This window comes from Podarcis liolepis (assembly GCF_965112155.1).
Source record: "Podarcis liolepis genome assembly, chromosome: 5".
NCBI classification, from domain to species: Eukaryota; Metazoa; Chordata; class Lepidosauria; order Squamata; family Lacertidae; genus Podarcis; species Podarcis liolepis.
Window position 1 is genome coordinate 4,777,196 of NC_139556.1, and position 25,902 is coordinate 4,803,097.

Below are 25,902 nucleotides of genomic sequence, written 5' to 3' on the forward strand. Positions count from 1 at the left end.
GCAACCCTGTATAGGGAAGGCTTTTTAATGTTTTATTATGTTTTTATATATGTTGGAATCTGCCCAGAGTGGCTGGGGCAACCCAGTCAGATGTATGGGGTATAAACAGTAAAATTATCATTATGGAATGGGACACCACTATTTTCACTGGAGAAATGTTGGAGGGTATGCATGTTTCTTTCTGCCTTTATTGGCATTTTGGTACTGCTTCCGCCACTGCTAACAATAACAACTTTATTTGTACCCTGCCATCTTACTGGGTTGCTCCAGCCACTCTGGGCGGTTACTATTATTTATTAAATTTGTTAGTTGATTTCTCTTGCCTGAGGCAACCCAAAGCAAGTTACAACCAACTAGGTGATCACCTCTGCACCAAGGACACTTGGCAGTTATCAGATGGCTGTGCAAAAGGTATTGCAAGGTGGACAGCAAGACTAGCTGACCAGTTGGCGACCCCATTCCTGCACATTCTCTAATGCAACCTCTGCAAACAGTCGTGGAAGGCAGCCAGCCCCTCTTACCCTCTGACTGCAGGTCAAGGGGCCAAAATGAAGAGCAGGGTCTGCCAGTTAAGGGAGTTTTCTTGGGAAGGAGAGCAAGAGGGTGTGAACGGCTGGCACTAATAATTGTAATTGGTGGTTTGCATTTTAGAGAGAGAGAAAGGGGTAGGGAAACGTCGTTTTGATTTCGCTTTTTATTTGTATTCCGCCTTTCTGTGTCGCTGTGCACAAGGCGGTTGACAAACCGGAGCAGCGACAGAATGATCCACAAAGACGACGCACCTGATAACAACCCGACCCAGACGAGTAAGTCACACTTCACACGAGCAACTTGCATCGAATCAAGCCGCATTGAACAGCCCACGAGAATAGCACGCTATAGAAATAACTCTCGAAACATCAGCAGATAACGCTGAGGCAGAAATCCGCTCGCAGACATTGCAACCCACCGTTATGCGAATATAATCCATTAAAAATAACGTTGCAATGCATAAAAATTCAAAAAGAGCCAACTGAGGAGCCAGGTCACAGAACTTTTCCTAATACTGTTCTCGGCAGTGGCGTAGCGCGGGTTGTCAGCACCCGGGGCAAGGCAAGTAATTTGCGCCCCCTAACTCTAACCCCCAGATGTTGCGCCTGGTGCAGCCGCCCCCCCCTGCACCCCCACGCTACGCCACTGGTTCTTTTCCTCTCCGGGCTTGCGGCGGAGGCAGCAGCAGCATGGCCCCTCCGGCGCCCAGCCCGGCCCCTGGCCCCTCTGCCCTCCCTGGCGCTGCCCGGCGCTGCTCCCCATCCCCAGCCGGCGCCCCTCCCCCGGCCGGGCGATTGGCCCGGCTCCCCGCCCGTCCCGCCCCCCGCGCGGCGCCCCCGCGAATCAGCGGGGCGCTGTGGGCGCGCCCGTTCCTGCGGCGGCGGCGAGTCGGCCAGCGCCGAGCGCGCCCCGGGCACAGCCGCGCACGCCCCACCTCGCGCCGGGTCGCCTCCTTGCCATGGGGACCGTGCGCCTGGCGTGGCACCTGGGCTTGGCGCTCGCCCTCCTGCACCCGCGCAGGCTCGCCGCCGCCGCCAGCGGCGTCCCAGGTAAGGAGGAGGAGGCGCCTTCTCCCCTCGCTCGGGGGCTCAGGTTGGCGGCGGGGAGAGAGGAGGGCAAGCAAGCGGCTTCTCCCGGGATGGAGCCGAGGGAGGAGAAGTTGCATGGCGCGGGGCGGGGGTTGTCGGTGCAGGACTTTCTTCTCCAGCTTTGTTCCGCGCCTCTCCGACTCCCGGCTCCGCTTAGAAGTTGCTTTCCCCGAAGCGGGGAGATGCAAAGCCCCCAGTTCGCGGTGTGTCCGGGGTCAACCTGTCTAGACAGAGGAGTTGAGCCAGTTGCCATAGAGCAGCAGCGCAAAAAGGTGAATTATAGGATTTCTTAACTTCACCTTGTGCTTCCTCGCCCCGCCCAGCCAGGCTCCTGCTCCAGCCAAATTTTCACAGGACCCTTCTATTGTACTTCGACCCTTCTTTGACTTGGGTTCTTTGTATGGGGGGGGGGAGGGTTCAATATAATGTGGCAAATATCTTCAAGCTATAGGGTTTCTTCTCTGGCCCTCCAAAGATTTCCAGATAGGCTGAACCTGCAGCTGTAGGTGTTAACACGCAAGAAAAATATATTCCTTCTCTTTCAGCAGAAATTGAGAGCATCTTGGTGGTTCTGTTTATGTTTTGTGAGATTTTAACTGGAGATATGATATGTGGAGACCAGCTGTCTCTGTCGCTTGCCTTACAAGTCAGTGATGCTCCTAGAACAGCAGTTTGCAAACAGTGTCCTGCTACTGCGCTGGGAGAAATAACTTCATTAAATAATTAAATTTTGCTGTGAGCTTCCAGGTGCTGTCCACTGTGTCTCTGCGTGATTCACTGCTCTGGCCTTCCCCTTTCCAGCCAACTTCTGTGGGGGGTGGGAGGGTAGGTAGGTGATTCTGCCCCTCTGAATCGTGCATGGAGCTGCGTATTCAATCACTTCTGATCCAGAGAGAGGCTGTAGAATTCCCTGACCTTGGAGGTGGCTCAGCTGGGATAGTGATACTGCGCACAAACGCACAGGACCCCTCTCACATTTAAAAAAGCAGACCTTTTTTGGGGGGGGATGCACTTCAGTTTTACTATTTTTTAAATGCTCTGCTGTCAGAAGTATCAGGAAGATTAAGACAGACCTAGGAATCTAGTTGCATTCATCTTTCCCTATAAGCCAGCATTGTCCCTAGAAATGGCGAGGGGTCAGGGATTAAAAATATAATGCCTAAGCAGCCTAGCAGGAGCCGAGCAGCAGAGGACGTTTCGCCGTTGGATCTGCCCTTTCCATTTGACTCATTGGCATTCACACGCCTGACTCTCAGGATCCTCGGTTTGCTGTGAAATGTCCCCTTTGGGCTCAACGCAGTTTGAGTTTTTTGACGGCATTAGAAAGGAGCCCAGCTGTCACTTCTGCTGAGCTTGATGGGAGAGCTGCTTGCCTCTTTTAATGAGTCAAAAGTATGAACTTAGGCACTTGAAACAAAAGCGCCACCTCCTACTTTATCCCCTGCCTGACTGAATACATAGTGGCATGTGTATGTGATCTGAACTGTGCCCTGAAAAATTTACTGAAACCTGCCCCCCAACTTTTAAAAAAAATAAAAAACCCCACAGCTAGTTCTGAACTGCTTGAGCAGTTGAAATAAATCAAAAGAAAGAAACCAATTAAGCCACTATTCAGTCGTGGAGAGCAAACTTCTTTCTTTCTCCGCTTTGTTAGAAGCACACCAGCGCGGAAGGAACCTTGCCTGTCTGTGTTTTAAGAATTTTACTTCTTAGAAGGTTCGCCCGAAATAACAGTTCCTCCCTCTGCTTTTTATTCCTTCCCCTTGCAAAGTTCTCTGATGTGTGCCTGGCCACAATATCTGATTATTCCTGCTGCCCCTTAGCAGCCCCCTCCTCTCCCCTCCTCTGTGACTTTGAAGAATCCTTGTTTTATCGCTGGAGATGGCTGAGTGAGCATTTCTGAAACAATTAGCATTAGGATTTCAAGCTAACAATCAAAGTCTTTTTCACTTTGGTGCACCTTTTCTTAGGATCTGTTAATCTAATTGGCATGAAACAAACTGCACATGGATGGTAGAGGAGTCTTTTTCTGCTCTCCCCGTGCCCCCCCCCCCACCTATATTATAAATTTAAAACTTCACATTTATTGGCTCATGATTTTAGGCAGTTAATTGTTAGCCATATCATTATTACTGGTGGAGGCTATGCAGCCGATAAGATAAAGAGCCCCAGATGGGCCTCTGGCATTAAATTATGAGGAAATCCATTTAAAGGCTCTTTTTGCTATAAGGCAGAGTTGCCTGATTGACATTTAGACAGTAATCAATAGCCTTGGGCCACTTTCTTCCGTGAGCACCAAGGTCTCCCAAGGCCTGGTTCTCAAAGACAAAGTTCTTCCAAAGGGACAGCTGATTCCCAGTGCCTTCCCCCTTATGCAGGGATTGCTGTTTCTCTTGACAATATCTCTCCCGACCCCTTGCCTGAATTAATGCTGTAAAACAGCATGGATTGTGGATTGATGGGTTTCCGCTTACTCTTTTTTCTGAGTATTTGTTATGTTTAGCTCTTTCTTCCATCAATTTTCTCAGCAGCAGCAACAGTACAGCATTTCGTATCCCTAAAAAAAAAAAGTAGTTGGGGGGGGCATGGAAATAATAATACACTAGACATCCACTGTATGCCGTTAGTTGTGGAAAATGTTCAGAAGGGCTGCTCACTTGAAAGGCAGTTGGCCCCTTTGGAAATAGACTTTTTACACCTGACCATTTCAAGGCTACAATACTATGCACACTTACTTCAGAGTAAGTTCCATGGATCTCCGTGGGGCCTGCTTCTGAGTAGTTGTGTATCTGAGTAGTTGAGTAGTCGGATTGAAATCAAGGAGCTTATGTTAGTTCTGCTTCTTAGAATGAGCCGTCATTGCATCTCTTCATAGAGAGCAGGCTATTCAGCTGGATTAAACTTCACTTTGTGGCATGTTTCACAGGCTTCTGCGGTCACTTGTCTGCATTGTTCACCTGTTAGAAAGGCTGGCCCAACCATTAGCTAAGAGCAGTGGCGTAGCGTGGGTTGTCAGCACCCGGGGCAAGGCAAGTAATTTGCGCCCCCTAACCCATGGATTTGCACCCCTAACCCGTGGATTTGTGCCCCCTAACCCTAACCCCCAGATGTTGCGCCCGGTGCGGCCAGCCCCCCCTGCACCCCCCATGCTACGCCACTGGCTAAGAGCGAGATGGCTGCTTCAGGTGACAGGTGCCCCTGCTGCTCTTCCTGAGCCTCACAGCCTTGTCGCCTTGTTCTTTGCCTGCTAAGCTAGCCTACTGGTGCGATTTCTGCTTGCATCTATTTTAAAGGGACACAACCGCTAAAAGACACTGCAGGCACATGTCTCGCTTGATGGAGTTGCGTGCATTTTGTACTTGGTTATGCATTCTTCATTGCCAAAAATAATGCAAGAAGTGGTCCCCAGTTTCACGTGATGAATATGGGCAACGTTAGTGTGTTTCTAAGGCAGAAACCTAGTTTGTATTTTGGTCTTCATTCTGTTTTAGTGGCAGGCAACTAGTCAAACATTAAAAGTCATGGCACTGGATAGTGATGCACATTCCAATGGCATCAAAAGATGCCCAACTATTTCACGGAGAGCCAGGTTATCTTTTAAAAAATCAATTCACGAGGGTTAAGTTTTCTTTTGCCTACAGCTCTTCCTTGCTAGATACGAGGCATTTGCGTTTTGTTTATGGTGTGTATATTGCAGTGGTGACGTCTAAATAATTCTGGGTTGCCTTTGGTGACACTTGGAGCAACAGATTTTCCAAGTGGAATCTCAAAAGTTTTTATGAAATCCCTTGTTTTTCTTTTTTCATATGTTCTGTGATGCAGATGCTGACGAATGCACAGAAGGGACAGATGACTGTCACATTGATGCCATTTGTCAAAACACGCCTAAGTCATATAAATGCATTTGCAAACCAGGTTATAAAGGAGAAGGAAAACAATGTGAAGGTAAGGTTAGCTGCTCTCTTATTTATGTCAAACGTATCCCAACCCCCACCCCATTTTATTTACTCTGCTAGTGCTTCTGTAAATAGTGGAATTCCTGAAACAATTAATGCAGATTTACAGCAGCTTATCCTCAAATCGTGGTATTTATTGGAAAGAAGCTCCTGCTGCTTCTGTTAATTGTTCTGTATCTAAACTGCAGCATCCTGCACTCTGAAGTTACTTCTGGGAAACCCAAGGTAGTTTTTGTTTAGAAGTAGTATGTTTGTACAGACACATGCACACAGCAAAGTTCTGCATGCATCATGTGTCTAATTTTCCTTGCCGTATGCTTGCTTCCCTTTGAGGCTTAGTTGAACCTCTCAGAAATAGTGCCCAGCTAATGGTCTACTTTGAGACAGGCTTTTAATCTGTGAGATTAGAGTGGGGCTATACACTGAAATATGAGCCAATGTTTTGTCATACTTTCTTTTTTTTTGCACTCTACGAAATCGAGGGACAGAACATGGCAATGGGTGCGTACTCCAGCTTCTTAAGAAACACAATTTCTTTTCTTGAATAAAACCAAAAACAAAAACACTTTCTAGATTTTATGGCTACGGAGTTAGGCTAGCACTGTGCCTTCTACAGTCTCAGAAGCCAGAGAGGTGTCTGCAGTGCTCCTTACCTCCCCCATGGCTAGCAGAACTATGACAAATTTTGCAGAATAAAATATATTCTGCAGAGTTGCTTAACGTGTGTTATTCGTATGGTCACAACTTGATTTTTTTACTGCAGAATGCACATAGCTTTGCTGATAAGTAGGATAAAGTAAAATAGTTTTGTTTTAATTAACTTCTAGGAAAGCTTTAATTAACACTAGGAAGGCTAAGATAATACTGAAAACACGAGATTAGCTTATTGTTGTATTGAAAGCCAGTACAGTAAGCCTGTGTCTTACATGTGTTTAACTTGTGCACATTCAGCTTTATGTGTTTGCCAATTTTATTTTATTTTTATTTAATTAAAAAAGGGGCAGGTGTCCAGGGAAAACGACTTCGGCAATCCCACCTGCTGTTGCACCCAATGTGTTTTGAATCATACACTGTTTTGGCTTTAGGTGTGATCCCTGGAACATAACTCCTGTGTAAGTTGAGGGCATCCTGCAGAGGAGAACACCAAACAGCAGTTTTGGCAATTTTCATTTTTCTGAAGCAAAGTCAAAATGATCCACTCTTGATCGGGACAAAAAGACGTTCTATTTTTGAAAAGAAAGAAAAAAGGCTCATTAAAATTAAAGGTGGGGGAATCAGAAAAATAGTGCTCTTACTAGAATTTACTTCTGGAAGCAATTGTTTTGCATTGCTTCACTGCCCTGCCTATTTTCTCTGCCTCAGCCATTTGTAGCTCCTTCCTAGTGCCCTCCATGCACTAGGGATAGCTGCAGATGCTTCTTGTGCCTGCATAAGCAGCAGCAGTGTACAAAATTGAAATAAGTGAGGGGTCCTCTAGAGCGGATCCTGTGTTGGAGTCTGAGACATGTCTGCTATTTAAAAAAAATAATAAAATGAAAGAGTTGAATTAAAGTGCATCCTCAAAATGACATCCTTGTGATTGTTAACTGAAACCAAGAGTGAGTGGGCTGTTGGGATAAAACAGGCATATTTTGTCCTTGGTGAAAATATTAATCCTGTCAGGGTGGCCCTGAAATCTCTACCATTTGTACTGCAAATCAGTAGTAAGTAGGTTTATTTGTTTAGACACAACAAAATTACGATTAAACAAATGACAAGTACACCTTCCTTTCTCAATTAGCTATACACTACATTAGTTTCAAAATATTTCGGCCATACAGGCACTACCACAAAAGCAAAAGTAGCCAGCTTTTTTTATTATATTACCATCTAAATTACCAAGACACGATCAGGTGCCCTGATTTTATTAGTAGCTGTTTCAGTAACATCTGAACACAGGGGGGGGGGGGGAAATAAGCTTGGCATCTGCTTATGACATGATAGACACTATTGATCAGATTTTTATCACCTTCTTATAAATGGAAACAATAACACTGATGTCCCAATCTTACGGAAATTTTAGCTAAGAAGGGAGAATCATGCGCCAGTGTAGAACTGACATACGGTGTGGGCAGCAGGTGGAAAGTGTCAGATTCCCATCTGGCCCTCTTTTCAGTAATGTTATGTAAGAAGTACAGGTGAAGAAATAATTTCTTCTTAGCAAGCTTGGAGATTCCTCATAAAATCCAAAAGTGGTAAGAAATTAGACAGTTGGAATATTCTAAGGGTGCCTCCAGACTCAGTATTTTTCAAGAGGGATTTAACTTCATACAAGAACTCTATGTTTGTACTGAAATGAATTAAAGCACTTTGTTGCCCTGGCACAAGAAATCAATCTTGGTTTTTTTAAAAAAGAGGTCCTCTTCCTGGTTTCTAATTCTGCCTGTAAGCTTTGCCATCTGGACGTCGTTCATCAGTTTTGTCTGCCACTCTTCTTTGGTCGGAGTTGTAGACCCTTAGGATAATCTAGTCCAACCCCCCTGCAAAACACAGTCAGTCGCAGCCAAAGCAGCATGGCTCCATGAGTGGTGGATTTCTGTGTAAAAAGGTAAAGGTACCCCTGCCCGTATGGGCCAGTCGTGTCCGACTCTAGGATTGTGCGCCCATCTCACTTAAGAGGCCGGGGGCCAGCACTGTCCAGAGACACTTCCGGGTCACGTGGCCAGCGTGACAAGCTGCATCTGGCGAGCCAGCGCAGCACACGGAAACACCGTTTACCTTCCCGCTAGTAAGCGGTCCCTATTTATCTACTTGCACCCGGGGGTGCTTTCGAACTGCTAGGTTGGCAGGCGCTGGGACCAAGCAACGGGAGCACACCCCGCCGTGGGGATTCGAACCGCCGACCTGACGATCGGCAAGTCCTAGGCGCTGAGGTTTTACCCACAGCGCCACCCGCGTCCCTAAGTGAAGCCAAAATCCCTTATTTTGGCTGCTGATCCCTTATTTTCGAGGCTACTGGTCCCTTATTTTCAAATCTGTAAGTTGACAGCTATGGCCCAGAGCAAGGCTTAATGGGGGAGTGGGGAGACTCTTCGTCCATCGGTTTAGCTGCCTGTTTGATGAAGCTCCCTCATCCGCAGCAAGGTTTAATGGAGAGGTAGAGAGACCCCCCTCACCCAACCTGCAAGGGAGAGAGGTGCTTAGCACCCTCCCCTTTCATTAAATCTTGCTTCAGAGGTTTTCAGGTATTGAGTTGGATCGGCATATATTTTGGTAGATCTGTGAAGATTTCAGTAGAGCTGGCAATATTGGAACAGGTTCACGGCACCAGCTTGCATCTCCCTGTCTTTCCGTTTGTCTGGAGGCCTTGTGTGGCCACCCAGCTCATTCTGCTGAGCTGTCAGTCTGGGAGTATCTCTGACCTTATGCTGCAGCTGCTATAAATTGAGAGAAGGCTGGCTGGAGAAGGAAGGATGAGGAACCTGCAGGCTCTGAAGAAATAATTGGGACTTGCCCTGGGATCGATTTCTGAATGGAGAGAGAACAGTGCGTCATCTTCAAGAAGACGATCAAAGGCAGATGAAAACTGTAGCTGCTGGAATTACTTTTTGGAGTTCCTTGCTGGCTAGGACAAGTGCAAGCCAAGGTCTGGCACTGTGGGGCAGTGATTTCAGTCAGCAACGGGGGAAGTGCTCATCCTGCTTTCTTCCACCCCGAGCCCCCAAACCCCCCCAAACAATGATACCTTATGGTTTCAGGTGTTTCCCTGTTACCTCTGTGGGCTTAACAGTAGTCAGTAGTCTTGACAGTCTGCACTGCGTGACCTGCAGACCGTAGTGCAAAGTGGACCATCACCAGGTAAGTTGTGCTTAAGGGGCAATATTAGTGAAAGCTGGTGGAGCACAGGGTTTGAGAGGTACCAGTTGTGGCAGCACGAGTTTGATGAGGCAGGAAGGATAGATAACTTTCAGGATGATGCAGTCACTCTTGCACCAGTGTAAGAGAGAATGGGTTGGGATTTACACTGGTGCAAGAGCCACTGGATTTTCCTGTTAGTTCTTTTTTTCCTCCTATGCGAAAACTGCCACAGATAGAGGTGCAAAGAATGCTTTGTGTGTTTGTGTTTCCCCCCACTGTGGGCATCTGCTGGAAATCTACTTTAAAAAAAAAAGCTGGTTATTGTTGGTGTTACAGTGGTACCTTGGTTTACAACCATAATCTGTTCTGTAGGTCCAGTTGTAACCCAAGGTGCGCTTTTGCCAATGGGGCCTCCAAAAGAAAGGGGGGGCTAATAATATATAAAAAAGGGTTGTAATCCAAAGAAAGGGACACGCACTGCCGGGTTTGACGTGGTTGTAATCCAAAATGGTTGTAATCCAAAACGGTTGCAAACCAAGGTACCACTGTAGCTGTGATTATGGCGCATGTCGAGATGTGCACTGGGAATTCCCTATGGGGAGGGAACGGAAGAGATGCTTCTGATCTCTTGGCTTCAGATAAGGAGCGCGTTGTGCTGACTCCGAGTAGGCCATATGGTTTGACAGTAAGTTTTGCAGTTGTCATTTCTGTTGTAATTTGAGTGGTGGTTATGATGAGAGTTTCAGCAGGTATTGTACAACCATATTTGGATTTCACTGAGTCCGAAAACCATGGAGGCAAATTTAAAGAGGACAGCAGATGTTAGGTCTATCTGCCCTTTTGTATTTTTGCGTTAGTAGCTTGTTAGGCATTCCCAGCCAATATTCTTCTTGTGGATGAAATGTTTCTACCTTTTGCATTTTACTACTATGATGGTGGGATGCAGGTGGTGTTGTGGGTTAAACCACAGAGCCTAGGGCTTGCCAATCAGAAGGTTGGTAGTTTGAATCCCCGTGACGGGGTGAGCTCCCGTGGTTCGGTCCCAGCTCCTGCCAACCTAGCAGTTCGAAAGCATGAAGGGCAAGTAGATAAATAGGTACCGCTCCGGCAGAGAGGTAAACAGCGCTTCCGTGTGCTGCTCTAGTTCGCCAGAAGTGCCTTAGTCATGCTGGCCACATGTACACCGGCTCCCTCGGCCATTAAAGCGAGATGAGCACCGCAACCCACGAGTCGTCTGCGACTGGACCTAATGGTCAGGGGTCCCTTTACCTTTACTATGATGGTAATTTTTCACAAGGTTGGTAAGGTGGACAAAACGGGCTGTGGGGGAGATAATGGAATTTGTCCCCTGGCCAGACTCCTGTTTTCCCACCCTTCACTACAGCTAGTTCTGTTTATTGAGTTTCCTACTGCTTCAATTCTGAATTCAATGTTTTTGGCAAATTTAATGTTCAGCCGCACCAGAACCTAAATCGATAATCTTAAGATTTGTTCAAGATCTTTATATCTTTATTTATAGGTGCTTCATAAATTAACTATTTCAGACTGTGTACGAGTTCCCTTCCCAAACACCTTTTACACAGATTTATCTGCCTGTTGGCAAACACTAATATCAAGGGTGCCACACGACAGTGCCTTGTAAATACGACATGTGGCTTTTCTTTGCTTGTAAATGCTGTTAGTGCTTCTATAAATGTCTTTCTCCTCAGAGGCTGAAACCGTATTGAAATGTTTAGCACAATATAAGATCAGTCTATTAAAAAGTTTAAAGACCTGAAGATTGCTTGCCTGAAGTCCACAAAATAAAAATTTTGAAACTTCATATTCTCCAAGTCAACTGAAAATGTTTGATCAAGTGCCCTTGTACAACATTTTTGTGGTCATCATATTATTTCTGTCTTGCACTCCAACCTGACAAGACATATTTTTTTGAATGTCCACTTCTGAGTGTTCAAGAATCTTGGAACCTCTGTTCTTTGGGAGCCTTGCTACCCTCTCTCACAGAGAACAAAGGCAGAATATTTATGCAGCCTTGCTTACCCACCCACCCACCTCACCCCAGTGTTTTCAAAGGAATGAATTCTACACTCTGGGAAAACCTATTTAAGGCAATAGCTACATGAGGCTGTGTTCCCAGCGTTGAGCAGTGTAGCTGGGCTGGCTGGCCACATCAAAAGATTCCTTGCATCTTAAAACTACCCATATTTTAGAAGTTGATTTCTGTTTAATGGTAGACCTGGCTGCAATCCATGCTTATTTAATGCATACCTTTATTTCTGTCCCAACATACCTTGGCTTACTCAAAATAAGAGGGCTCTGTGAGGATTTAAAGTAAGAGATTGCCCTGCAGAAATCTATGTATGAAATGGAATTTGCATGACTAATTTTAAACTTTCACGCAGGATGGCATTTAGCATCAGCTAGTGAATAGGTAAGAGAAGTTGAGCAAACTTGAACACATTCTATATCTGAGACCTTGATTTTAATAGCCTTCTAGGGATTTTGTTTCACATGTGTGTGAGATGTGTCAGCTTTGTGTTAATTAGATTGCCGCAACATTTCATAGGTGGGGCTGCCTCTGAAGACAATTCAGAAATTTCAGCTGGTATATAACGCCAATCCTAGCCCAACTGCACTGCCTGCCAATCAGTTTTGGGGCCCATTTCAAAGCATTATACAGCTCAGGACTGCAATACCTCAAGAACTTCCTCTCCCCAGTAGGAACCATGTGAAAAGGATCTACATGTGAAAAGGATCTAGGAGTCTTGGTTGACCACAAACTTGACATGAGCCAACAGTGTGACGCGGCAGCTAAAAAAGCCAATGCAATTCTGGGCCTCATCAATAGGAGTATAGCATCTAGATCAAGGGAAGTAATAGTGCCACTGTATTCTGCTCTGGTCAGACCTCACCTGGAGTACTGTGTCCAGTTCTGGGCACCACAGTTCAAGAAGGACACTGACAAACTGGAGGAGGGCAACCAAAATGGTCAAAGGCCTGGAAACGATGCCTTATGAGGAACGGCTAAGGGAGCTGGGCATGTTTAGCCTGGAGAAGAGGAGGTTAAGGGGTGATATGATAGCCATGTTCAAATATATAAAAGGATGTCACATAGAGGAGGGAGAAAGGTTGTTTTCTGCTGCTCCAGAGAAGCGGACACGGAGCAATGGATCCAAACTACAAGAAAGAAGATTCCACCTAAACATTAGGAAGAACTTCCTGACAGTAAGAGCTGTTCGACAGTGGAATTTGCTGCCAAGGAGTGTGGTGGAGTCTCCTACTTTGGAGGTCTTTAAGCAGAGGCTTGACAACCATATGTCAGGAGTGCTCTGATGGTGTTTCCTGCTTGGCAGGGGGTTGGACTCGATGGCCCTTGTGGTCTCTTCCAACTCTATGATTCTATGATTCTATGACCATCCAGGACCCTGCAACCATCATCTGAAGCCCTTCTTCATGTGCCCCCTCCATGAGAGGTCTGGAGGGTGGCACATGAGAACAGACCTTTTCTGTGGTGGTTCCCTGTTTGCGGAATGCTCTCCCCAAGGAGACTTGACTGACACCTTCATTACATATATTTAGGCGCCAGGCAAAATCATTTTGTATGTAGTTGGGTTCACACATAAACAAGGTTTACGAACCAATAACAAACAATCTCTGTCAAATAAAAAAATAACTTGTGGTTATGTTAAAACACGTGTAGCCCAATCCTACTGTAATGGCCAGATCTCCCGTCTCCCCTCCCTGCTCTCTGCCCAAAGGCATCTTCCATCCACAGGTCCTCGTATGAACCCTCTAGGAAGCTCAGTGTTGTTGCATCATTCCACATAGAATGTCTGGGAGAGAAGGGAAAGGTCTTCTCTCTTACACCTTTTAAAGTCTCTTCCAGAACTTCAGGTATGTGCCAGACATTTCAGTCAGTGTGCATGTGGCAAAACTGATGCAGTCTGAATCTTATGTGATTGCACCCCTTGTTTCTCCTCTGTCATCCTATGGGAGTCACCCTATAAAAATAGCACAATTTTTTTTTGGGGGGGGGGACTTATTTGCAGATGTGCATAGGATTTCAGCATTAATTTAAAGAGAAATTATATTCTCAAATGTGTTCCTGCAATCCTTTCGATGTAGGGCTATTGATGGCTATGCTCTGCTTCCACAGCTGGAGGCAGCAGTGCTCTCAACTACCAGTTGTTGGAAACCCCAGGAGGGGCGAGTGCTGCTCTAGTCCTCGAATACTGCTTGCTGGTTTCCCACTGACATATGGCTGGCCACTGTGGCTACGGGATTCTCATCTAGATGGGCCCTTGGCCGGACCTAGCAGGCTCTTCTTGCGTTCTTAAAATGTACGTTGAGGAGCAAGGAGAGAAGGTCACAAGGCAAGCTGGCGGGAATGGGGGAAGGCCTCCTTTGCTCCACAAGAGAAGACTAAAATTGTGGCCAGGAGGTTGAATTTACCAAACCACAGACAAAAATTGCATGGCAGTATTGATTTCTGCTTAATGCTGTATTTTAAGACACAGGCACTTTAGAACCATTTTGTAAGTTGTGGTTATACCTCCGAAAGCACAAAAGAATTCATTTGGTATGCGCCTCCAAGTAGGTATCTAAATGCCTTTTAAACCAGAACTTCTGTAAATGAATCATACTGTCTGATTGAGCAGGATTGTTCCAAATGGCTTTCTGGTTTGTTTCCCATTTTCCATCTAAACCTATGAAGAAGCAATATAATATGACAGACCAAAGCTTCTTTTTTGTTGCCCATTGTGTTCTGCTGTGGATCCTGAGTGATGTTTAAAGGGTGCATTTAGCTGTATAACCTTCCTGGAGGGAGAATTTTCTCTCCACAAAACAAGCCTCCAACAGATTTGTAGTAGTCCACCTCGCCGCCCCCCCTTCCCTGGTGATGAATTGCAAGGTTTAGAATTTGTTTAACCAGAGGTAAAGTTTTTACTGAATTTTAGTGGAGAATGTTCACAATAACAACTACTTGGGCCCTCTTACACTTCTTCTTTTTTAAAAAAGATGCTATGTGACTTTTGTGGTGAAAGGGGCAGTAAAAATAAGAACATAGCCAACTATTGAACTTAGTAGAAAATTGTCACTAAACCTACACTGTAACGAGCTAAGGTGTTTTGTGAAGCCCATGGCAGTGATTGGCTGAGTTGCCTGCCTGTCACATGGGGACTCTGCAGGGTGGAGCCTCTGCCTTCTACTGCCTCCTTTAATCTTCATGGTTGTTGGTTGCTGTTAGCTAAGCTGCTCTGATCCTTGGTAGCGGATCTTCTGCCGTTCCCCATCTTAATTGTGGTTAAGTCAACCAGGGTTCTTGGCCTTAACCATGGTTAGTGTAATTGCTGATGCTAGTGCTGTGCAGCGGCGGAGCAGGTCTCCATGCCGTCTGGGGTGGGGGCAGGGGGCACGCAGGAGCCTCACACGAGGCTGGGGTCAAAGGGCACATGGTTGCTGTGTCCCCACATCACCCTCCCCAAGCAGCCTTGCAAGGCTCGGATCCGGGGAGGGTGATGTGAGAAGGGTTCGGCAGTCCCACGCCCCTGGATCCTAGTCTCACCAGCTAAGGCGAGGCTGGGATTGAACGGTGCTTGGCTCACGCGCCCCTCCCCCCTCCCAGTAGCCTTGCAAGGTTGGGATCTGGGGAGGGCAGCGCGAGGACACAACAGCCACGCGCCCTCTCATGCCACCCTCCCTGAGTGGTCTTGCAAAGCAGTACAGGGTTGGCTTAGAGAGGGCAGGAGGAGCAATGTGCCCGGGGCAATCACCCTGGCAGCCCCCCCTCCCGCTATGCCCCCAATGCTGTGTTAAGAAGGGGGGTTTGCTCTGGGGTTGGGGTACCCCATGGCCCATTCCTGAGCACTCTAAACTGCTGTGAGGTTAGGCTCTTCCAGTATGTCTGCACAAGCTCTTTATCGTGCTGAAATAAATATCCTTACATCCTTGCAGTTGCAACAGTGGCTGCAGGTTCTGCAACTTTTGGAATATTATTGCAATAGCTCTCGTTAGGCTTCCTAGTGGTGTCTTTTCTAAGAAAAGTTCTTTCAATGACACGTACTCTTCCTTTGTGATTTCAGCTGACGTATTTGATCTAAATCGGATTTCCCCATTCTGGTGCCCTCGGGATGCTTTAGATGAGAGTTGCTTCAGAGGGCATCCAGTTGGAGAAGGCTGATTTGTGTGATGCCATGGATACAGTAGGAATTCTCACGTGGGTGGAACCTTCACCTTGGGCTAAAAATATACTTTGCGTATTGATAAGCTTTTTTCTCTTGCTGGAAATTTTGTTTCTATAGAAAATTCCTAGACTTCCTTTAGATGTTATTATGTAGCTGGTTTGAGTTACCTCTTCCTGTACAAGGTCAACATTTTTTAACTGTGGACTGATGATGGACTTAGGACACCTTTTGACACAAGCTGCGCTGAGAAAATTTCTGTGTACTCTGGAGTCCATGAAGGTTTTTTTAAAATGACTTCCCCTTTCCCAAATGGGAGTTATGCAGAAGTCAGAAAGATGTGAATGAGCATCATGAATCATACAAAAAAGAGTTTTGTTAGCTGATAATGGCTTATGGTCCCCACTCCAATCACAACAAAAAACGTGAGTCTACTTTAGTTATTTGAAGTGGAGGCAGACTGATAACACGTATATACAAACAAAATATATACAGTGGTACCTTGGTTTACGAACTTAATCTGTTCCAGAAGTCTGTTCTTAAACCAAAGCCATTCTTAAACCAAGGTGCGCTTTCCCTAATGAGGCCTCCTGCCACTGGTGCCCGCCCACCGTTCAGATTCCGTTCGTAGACCGAGGTAAAGTTCGCAAACTGGGACACTACTTCCGGTTTTGTGGAGTTTGTGTACTGAATAGTTCGTAAACAGGGCTGTTCTTAAACCGAGGTACCACTTCACAGGGTAAGCTCTGAAACCAGGGGTTCTGCACAGTGCTTTTTTCTGGGAAATGGTGGGGGAACTCACCATGAAGTTTCTTTGTTTCCTGTGTTCCCAGTCACAATGCCATATCCCCCTCCCCAGGTAGTGGCTAAATGTAACTCAAGCGGACAAAGATTTTATTGATTACAGATATAGGTAGGCATTTGTGTATATCAGTTCCAGCTCCCACAAACAATTTTTTTTATTTAATGTAAGAAAAAAGGTAAGGGAGCTCAGTTCCCCTCAGTTCCTGCTCAAAGAAACTCCTGGCTCTGCAGATTTTCCTTGTGGTTTTGGAACAGTGAATCCTCCTTTGTTATGTTACAGTGGCAGTAGGTACCAACTGGCTAGATCCAATGACACTAATCCATGGAATTGCTTCTAATCTCTGGAATGGGAGATGAATATGAATGTGCATAAATAACTTCACTTAAAAACAAACAAACAGCTCAGATAGTGCACCTGATACATGAAGTGAAAGGCAAGACTGAGGACCATTACACTCACAGATCCGATGTTTCAGTGTGTGGATGTATGCACCCCCATTGCAAAGCTGGGTTCACGCTGCAGCTGGATCTGTCTGTTCAATAATAGCACATGTGTTTTCAGCTATAATGACATAACCAGCTATATTTGCTTGTATGTACTGATGAACCCCATGTACTGATGATGCATGTAAAATCTTAAACGGGGTGGGGTTTTGACGGTAGGGTTCCTGGCATTTGTAGACATCCAATTAGAACTGGATCCAGGCCATTCTTCAGTCTGGGAACTTCCGCATTGGTTCGTTGCACACACACACTCTAGGCTAAGAAGCGGGTCTGTTTCTCTGTTTGGGGTTGGCACTGTTGGGCAGTTGCTGATGGCCCAAGCAACTCCGGATGATCTATCAATTTTGCTGATACACTTTTTTTTTTAACCCACAGGAAAATCTGCCAGCATTTCTCTTAATACACACATTTTTGTATGCAGTTTTGACTAATGTGCATATTTTTCAATGTTAAGCATTTGTGTATACAGTATAGCATGTGGAATTATGGATAAATTTTTTACCTTTAAGAGCGCTATATTTCTAGAACGTAAAAAAGCTAGGATTTCCTAAACTTCATTGCTTTGCCTTGTCTTGCAGTCCATCACTTTTTCATATTTTACTGTTATCACATGGGAGAACCCTTGTCCAGTCTGTTTCTGGCTCACTGTCCTACTTGCCTCTGAAACTTCTTTTAAGTTTCCACTGTGGCAAAGCAGAAGAGGCAAGCTGCATTTCAGGTTAAATTCTAAGCTTGGCACTGAAAAGCAGACTTTTCTCTCTTCAGGGTGCAGTAGAAACTTTGAAGAACACTTTGGTTCCTCAACATATACAGGCACCCACAGTACTGCTATTTTAAATGCTTGCTTAAAACACATTATTTGACCCAGGTTTTCCATGAGGGATGATCCACAATGTTGATACATTAATCTGGTCTACTGGTTTGCAGTGCACTTTGCATCTCTTATGAATGTGATTTCATTGTTGATTTCATGTTGTCCTCTGCCATATGATGTTTTTGCTCAATGTTGGCAGCAAACTCCCCCCCCCATTAATACATGAATGGTTCCTTTTGTTTTTATGAAGATCTTGCTGGGGGGGGGCACCTGTAAATGCAGTGTTTAAGAACCAGTGCAATAAAGTATACCAAATGTGGAATAGCTTAATCACTTCATAAAGCTAATGCCATTTTGCTTTGCTCTTAAGCTAATAATTTACATGAGGTAATAAAACTGCAGGTATAGATTTCAGGGGAGCAAGACCCAAGTACAATTAAGGGGCTGATAATAGGTCTCTTTTGTATGATTACATCTTTGCCCAAATTGATGTTCTTTAGAACATCTAGTTTACAAATATGCTAGTCTTCAGTGAACATTAAATGCAACCCTGTTATTAACAGGGAAACACAAACTTGTTTGAAACATGTGTCTTCTGTTCTGAATTAGTCCCTGACATATCCTCCCCTACTATTATAATTGTGGAGGTGGGAGAGAACCTTAAGTGCCTCGACCCATTTAACCTTAATTGCTTTGTTTTTAATAGAGGCTTACTAACTAAAAGAACCAAATTATTGCTTGAATTAGGCTGTTCTAATCTTAATTAAAAGCTTTCCTTTATAATCGGAAACAGCCTACAATTTTTTTAGAAAAAACAAACAACCCGTAAGCCTTTCTTAAATGGGTTGTTTGAAAGCTCAAATACCTTTTAGATAATAATTTAGTTTCCATACAGCTACTCATTACCGTAGATGTATTCCAGTTAATTAAAATTTTAAAAAGCCTTCTCTATGTGGTTTTGTCCTACTTTTCAATTGCTTGTTTATTTAGAGGGGCTGTGAGCAACAGATTCTGAAAATGGTTTGCAGTTTGGGTACATACAGGTTCCTCAATCAGCACAGGAAGCATTCAGCTCTGTGCTTGCTTTTAAAAAAAAAAATTGTCCAAGATTATTTGATTAGTTACAAATAAAATTTAATTAAAAATGAATGTGAATCTTGTGAATTCACAAGATTACCATAGAAGCTTTTACCAAGAGAGCCTTGCCTCAGCCCCAAATTCCAGGTTTTTAGAAAAGCAGACAAGATGTTTTTGTTTTCACAAGCTTTTCGATAGCCTGCAGATAATTTCTTTCATGTTTTGAATGAAAATATTGCCTCTCGGTTAGTTATTGATTTGGTAATATTTTGGGCTTGTTTTGTATGGATCTGGTTTTCAGGGAATGTATTAGAATCCCTTAGCTATGGTCAACCGGGTAAGGCAGGACCAGTATTAACATCATGATATTTCAGATGTGAAGTGTCTTGAGTGCGAAAGGAATGAGATAGTTGTCTTGGTCATCTCAGGCCGTCCAGGGCAGTGGCTCCAAAACACTCCCCCCACCCCCCAGACCATTTGAAAACTGCTGAGGGCCTTTGTGGACCACTTAAATTATTTTTCTGCCTGTAGCAAGTGTAAATGCAGTGTGCGAGATGCTGCGTGGTTTTTTATCGTACTATTGCTGCTTCTTTTATATCTTATATTTTTAGTGTATTATGATTCGAATTCTATAGAATTATAATGCAATAAATCACAGTCCGTAAGAAATAAAAGAAGCAATAAAATGCAATTAAAAATCAAAATGAATACAGGCAGCAACTGTTTTAGGCGCATCCAGTATGTGTGTGACTGCACACTTGGGCATCATGCACAACCCAGAAGTGACCTGAAAATGTCACAAACGGGGCAGGGTGGGGCAGGGGTGGAATGGGGTGTTAGCAGGTTTTTTCAATGGTGTTGCAAATATACACAATTTCACTTAAATGCACGGTGCCTTGGAACATAACCCCCATGTAAATCAGGAGTCGCCTGTATGTAATGTGATGGATCGTTGCATCTCCCATCTTCAACCACAAATCTACAGCCATGCTGAGGACCACTTGAACGAAGCTTGCTGACCAGTGGTGGCCCATGGACCACAGTTTGAGAACCCCTGACCTAGGGAATTCATGCCAAGGCTTAGCCTTCACAGCTTTGCCACCTATAGTACATTCGCTTAAAATGTTATAGTTATTTAAGAGACTAGGCTCAGTGTGTCTGCACTGGCTAGAGGGAACATAGAAGACAAGCAAAAATCTCAACTTCGTGCAGTGATCTCAGTGATCTTTCCTTTGTTCTTTTGGGCTTAATGCTACATAAAAGTATGTATGGATTATGTCAGTGTATTTTTGTGAGGGAGAAAGTTTTGGTCTTTAAAAACACTGACATCTTTGAAATAAGCATGCAATGATCTGTTAAAGTTAGCATTTATGAAATCAGAAGTTGCATCCTAGCTTTGTCTCCTGCATAAATGTGACCTTTATTTTCAGTCCTATACACATTTACCTGGCAGCAAGCCCTGTGGCACTCAGTGGAACTTACTTTTGAGTAGACAAGCTTATGCTATAAGCGATCAAGGCCGAGATAACACAATGGAAAAATTGTGCTTGATCTTACTAAAGGGCTCATGGGACATAACTGGAGAATTGTTGTCCTCTTCCATTTGGAATTTTGCACCAGAAATGGCATGCACCTGTGTTTTTTGAACATAATCCTGCAGCCCCTAAGAGAGAAAGAATAAATGCATGATGGATAGATTAAAAGAGAACAGGACAAAGAAGAGAGAGAGGGCAGGTGCTTATGTGTCTTTAGGGTGTGTGTGTAAAAGGAAGTATAGATTCTTGTAACCCAAGCATTCATTTGGGCAGGACTTTTTTTCAGCCGGAACTCACCTGAAATCAGTTCTGGCACCTCTCAGGTGGGCGCCATTGCCATTCTAAGAGAACGAGGGAGGTGTTTATGGTGAATTCCGGCACTTCTTTTTCTAGAAAAATAGCACTGCATTTGGGGACCCATTTCATAATCATTTACCATATATTTGCATGGTGGTGCTGCTCCTGTTGCAACCCAGCTTGGATCAGGTCCAGACCCTCCAGCTGAAGACCACTGCTGTATCAAGATGGCAAAGATTCATAGACTCTTTGGAGAGTTGTAAGGGACCACTAGAGTCATCTATCCCAACCCCCAGCAATCCAGGAATCTTTTTGCTGAACTTGGGGCTTGAACCCACAACCCTGAGATTAAGAGTCTCACGCTTTATTGACTTGGGTCCCAGCTGAACCCACTTTAGGTAAAGGGACCCCTGACAGTTAAGTCCAGTCGCAAACGACTCTAGGGTTGCGGTGCTCATCTTGCTTTACAGGCCGAGGGAGCCAGCGTTTGTCCGCAGACAGCTTCCAGGTCATGTGGCCAGCATGACTAAGCCGCTTCTGGCGAACCAGAGCAGCGCACGGAAATGCCATTCACCTCCCTGCTGGAGTGGTACCTATTAATCTACTTGCACTTTGACATGCTTTCAAACTGCTAGGTTGGCAGGAGCAGGGACCGAGCAACGGGACCTCAGCCCGTCACCGGGATTTGAACCACTGGCTTTCTGATCAACAAGCCCAAAGGCTCAGTGGTTTAGACCACAGCGCCACCCGCATCCCACTTGAATGTGTTACAAATTGCAGCTATTTAGTAAGAACTATAAGCATTTCTGTGTATTTATTTTTAAAGGAAACTGGTACAGTCTCTCTGAGAAGGCAGAGCAGAACGTGCTTATTCCCGAATAAAGAAATACTGGGCACTTCACATAGGAAAAAGCTTCCAGCCATTACAGCAGGATAATGGGAGCTCAGGCACAATGTGCTTTGTTCTGTTGGTTTATTTCATTTTATATTTTGTGAGAATGTAGTATGCCATTTCCTAGCTCTCAAAGATAAACTTTAAACATATTAAAATCAGAGTTATTAGCAACAATAGAAACTAAGATAACAGCGTTCATACACTTCAAAAATTACCTAACAAAATTCCTAAGTGGTCAATCCAGAAGCAGCTGAAAAAGACTGATCTTGCAGGCAGTTCTGAAACCAAATAAGGAAGAAGTGCAACTTGGTCCTTGTTGTGAGAGTACAGAGTGGCACCATTATTCAAGTGTCCCTCTTTTCATCTGTGAAATGCTGGAATTGAGGAAGTCCTTAAAAAACCCTCTGGCTTGGAGAGCTCGATAGAGGCGATGCAACTGCATTAGAATATTAAGTGTTAATTGCAAAAACAGTTGTGTATAATGCTCTATAAGAGTATGGTTTGTTTTTATTTTATTTTAGGATTTTGTAGGGCGTGTGGTGCATAAAGGCCTTCCTTTGCAAGAGAATATGAGATAGCTTTGCTCTAACTCCAATAATAGGAATACTGGCTAAGAAGAACAGCAGTAGTTTAATCCCCTCTGAAGCAGCAGTGCAAACAGTATAGAGACAAAGTACTTAGCTGCACAAGTTAATGACAGTGTAAACTACTGTGGTTTGGGAAGTCAAATGTAAATGAACATGGCGGTACAAAGAACATTGCAGAGTATGGGAGGAAAGCTGTAGCTAGGAATAAAGTACTGTACAGATATTGGTGAATGTTCATTTCCCTTTTGCAGCTCCTCTGTTAAATTCTACCTTACAGGGATGCAGGGGGAGAAGAATGTTTTGGTGCAACTACTAGCCCATCCCTTCAAACTTGGTCTATTACATTTCAGGTTTTCTGTTGAATGAACATGAACATCAAAGCAGAGCTTTTTTGTTAGAAACACTGAAGCATGAAGCGCTGTTTTGAATTTAGGGTTACTTTAGTTTTTGTTGTAAGAAAATAAGTGTGTAAATCGGTATGGTTGAAGTAATCAGAAGTTATCTCCCTATATATGTGGTTAGGGTACCAATCAGTAGCAGGGCAGAGTAGCAATTTTAATTAGTTATTATATAAAAAAACTCTTAAAACAGCTTTGTGTTTAAAGTTCTCTGAGTGGTAAATAAAAATACAAGCAAGAAAAAACTATCATAGAAACAGGAATCAAGCAATAAACAGGGTTCAGCCAGATGCATTTTTAAAGTAATATTTTTGTTGTTGTGGGGTTCATATTGCATCTCTCACCACAGATGATCCTATATAAAGTGATGGTCCTATGTAAAATGATCCTGTATAAAATACAGTACAACAATAAAATGCACTAAAGCGTTTCAACAAATATAATTTTGCCTTCCAAAGTTACAGATAATATGCATTTTAGCAGCATCCTTCATGTGCTGAACATTGGGGTGATTATGCTGGAGTGATTTACCATTTTTCTTGACTTTTGTCTAACCTGGATAACTTCAGGTGATCCTCTGTTGGGTACTGATGCTTAGGTACAGTAGAGCATAAAACACAGGCCATATGCTTCTGCAAGAGGGAGGGGCTGGTACCACTATTTGTGGGATGATATGTGGGGGGTGGGGGTGGGACATGACCATTATGTCCAGAAAAGGTGATGGATAGCAGGAGGTAGCATTAGCCAGCTCACAGGGCATGTTGTAGCTTTGTTGGTGACTGTTGGTATGTTAGGCAAGCATTCGCGCAAAAATACGGAAAATATAAGAGATATTTACGAAATGACAACAGTGGCATAAAGTCTATGGCACCATTTGATTGACCCTGGATTAATGAAATATAAATAAAATAAGTCAAAGGTTAAGTACTGTTCTAAGAATGTATTAGAAAGGAAAGAAAGGATAAGCTAATAATGTTAGGTAAATTCACCATCAGAAAGAAAATACACATCGGGAAATTATAGGAAGTCCAATTATGGGTTTTTTTTGTTTTGTTCTTTGTTATCTATGTTAATAAATAGAGAAGAAAACAACAGACAGTAGAAATATAAATTAAGTTTATTGTTTGTTAACAAATGGAGTATTACAGTGGTGCCCCGCAAGACGAATGCCTCGCAAGACGGAAAACTCGCTAGACGAAAGGGTTTTCCGTTTTGGAGGTGCTTCGCAAAACGAATCTCCTATGGGCTTGCTTCGCAAGACAAAAATGTCTTGCAAGTTCCTGCAGGGTTTTTTCCCCTCCCCCCCTTTTTCTAAGCCGCTAAGCTGCTTATCAGCTGATCCGATAAGCTGATAAGCCGCTAAAAGTCGCTAATAGCGCTAATCCGTCAATGGGCTTGCTTCGCAAGATGAAAAAACCGCTAGACGAAGAGAATCACAGAACGGATTCTTTTCGTCTTGCGAGGCACCGCTGTACTTGTATATGGTTGTTGTTTTGTTTGAGATTCATACTCATGTCTGGTTAAAGAAGATGTATACTATATTTGTTGTATAAGATTGTCAATAAAGTAATAAAAAAAGAGAGGAAAGCTAGCGTTGTATGTCACTGTACCCAAGTCCCAGGCTCTTTCCCCATAGAGGCTTCCAGTACATTCTCCTGGAACTGACTGCAGCTGTTGCTGAGAAGTGATTTCTGATCCAATGAATGTGCCTTCGCATTAAAATCTTCAGATGGGGCACTGCTCTGGTTGTCTTCTCTGTTTTTAATGTATTTAATGATATCATTAAATACATGTTTGCATTTAACATACAGGTTTTTTTTTCCAAGGGCACACATAGCATCGGATAGAATGGCTGATAATTGTTTTCCGCAAAGGAAAGGCCAGCTTTAGACGAAGGAAGGGGAAGGAACAGTTTAATTCACTCCTTAACTGGAAATGCGCATTTTATTTCATGTCTAGTTTCACCCTCAGATTGGCATTTGCTGAGAAGAGGAGAGCCTTCTTTGCTTTGGCACCTGACGTGTGGACTCCTCTTCCTCAGCAGCTGTCAATCTCTACTTTCTTCCTGCTTATTCCACCAGGGTTTGGGCCTGTAATGTGGTTTGATTTTTTGTTGTTGTAAACTATGATTCTATGTATATTGACTTTTAAGTAATTGGTCTCTTTGTTCTTAAATATTATACAGTAATGATTTTATGTTACTTTATTGTTGGAAGCCAGGGGGTTGCCAAAATGGGGCTGTGGGCGCATGTGTGCCCACAGAAACTTTTCCAGGGGCACACAGGGTCTCCTCCCCTTCCTCTGCTAGTGTTTGGCTTGAGAACCACATCCTATTGTAGCCAGTGTCATAGGTTTCAGTGTGTCCTGGTGTGTGTGGCACCCACAACAGTTCCTCCATTTGCAATTCATGTGCCTATTGGCCCCCCAAAATTGGTGGCCTCGGTTGTAGACCATCTCAAGGGCTTCTGCAGTTAGAGACTGAGTTGATCTCCATGTTAGGTTAAAGGATTACCCACATTGTCCTTGATTGTACCCCCTTGCTTTCTCTAACCTAAGTAACCGTTGTTGTTGTTGTTGTTGTTGTTGTTGTTGTTGTTGTTGTTGTTGTTGTTGAGTGTTTGCCATTAATTCCTGTGGGGAAAATTTAAGTGTTGCTTTTGAAGTAAGACACCACCTGCCATCCATTACTGATGCTGAATGGTCCAGCCCTCTTTTACAGATCCCCTCGGGATCTCCCTCAAAAATCATCTTTGCTTATCAACAGAGTTGGGCATCTTGTTTGATTTTTTTGTTTGTATAAATTTATACCCTGTGTTTCAGGAAAATTTCTAACATTTAATATTGGGGAGTTGGGCTTGGAAATTGTTTTCCTTTAGGCATAGGGAGGCAGTAGTTCTTTTATCTATTTTTCTATTCTTTTAGTTATTTTTCCTCTGTTCTTTCTTCTCTTTCTCTTTTTTATATAATTTTGTTTTGTGAGGATTATGAGTATTGTATTCTATTTAATATTTTCTTTCTCTTTATTATTCTTCCTTTTTGATATATTGCTTTTTATTATCTTTTTATAAATGTGTTTGGATTTTAGTGCTCAACATGTTAAAAACCTTCACTAGAATTGTTCTTTAAAAAGAAATTGTTTTCCTTTCTTTTTTTACTCTTCTGCTGTTGATTTTAATTATCTATATATGTTTGTTCTTAACTGTTTTTATGCATAATTTGTATATCTCTTGTGTAAATTGTTTTATTACAATTGTTTTATTACAGTTGTTTTATTACAAGTGGAATATAAATTTGGTCAGTTAATTAAATATCTTGCCAGTCACACATGTGGGAAGAATGTGGAGAGAAAGCAGGAAAAGCAACAAAGGTTCAGTGGCACCTTAAAAACTATGAAATT

At 43.7% G+C, this 25,902-nt stretch overlaps 1 protein-coding gene across 2 annotated transcripts in view; it reads left to right on the plus strand.

The window, feature by feature from the left end:
• The first annotated feature begins 1,395 nt into the window (after positions 1-1,395).
• The window catches only part of SCUBE1 (signal peptide, CUB domain and EGF like domain containing 1), a 193,241-nt gene continuing 168,734 nt past the window's right edge, over positions 1,396-25,902 (plus strand). For both annotated transcript variants that reach the window (XM_083503331.1, XM_083503332.1), the window contains exons 1-2: positions 1,396-1,580; positions 5,442-5,564. In XM_083503331.1, the coding sequence (XP_083359457.1) occupies positions 1,490-1,580; positions 5,442-5,564 (214 nt within the window). In that variant the 5' untranslated portion in view covers positions 1,396-1,489. The remainder of the gene's footprint in view (positions 1,581-5,441; positions 5,565-25,902) is intronic.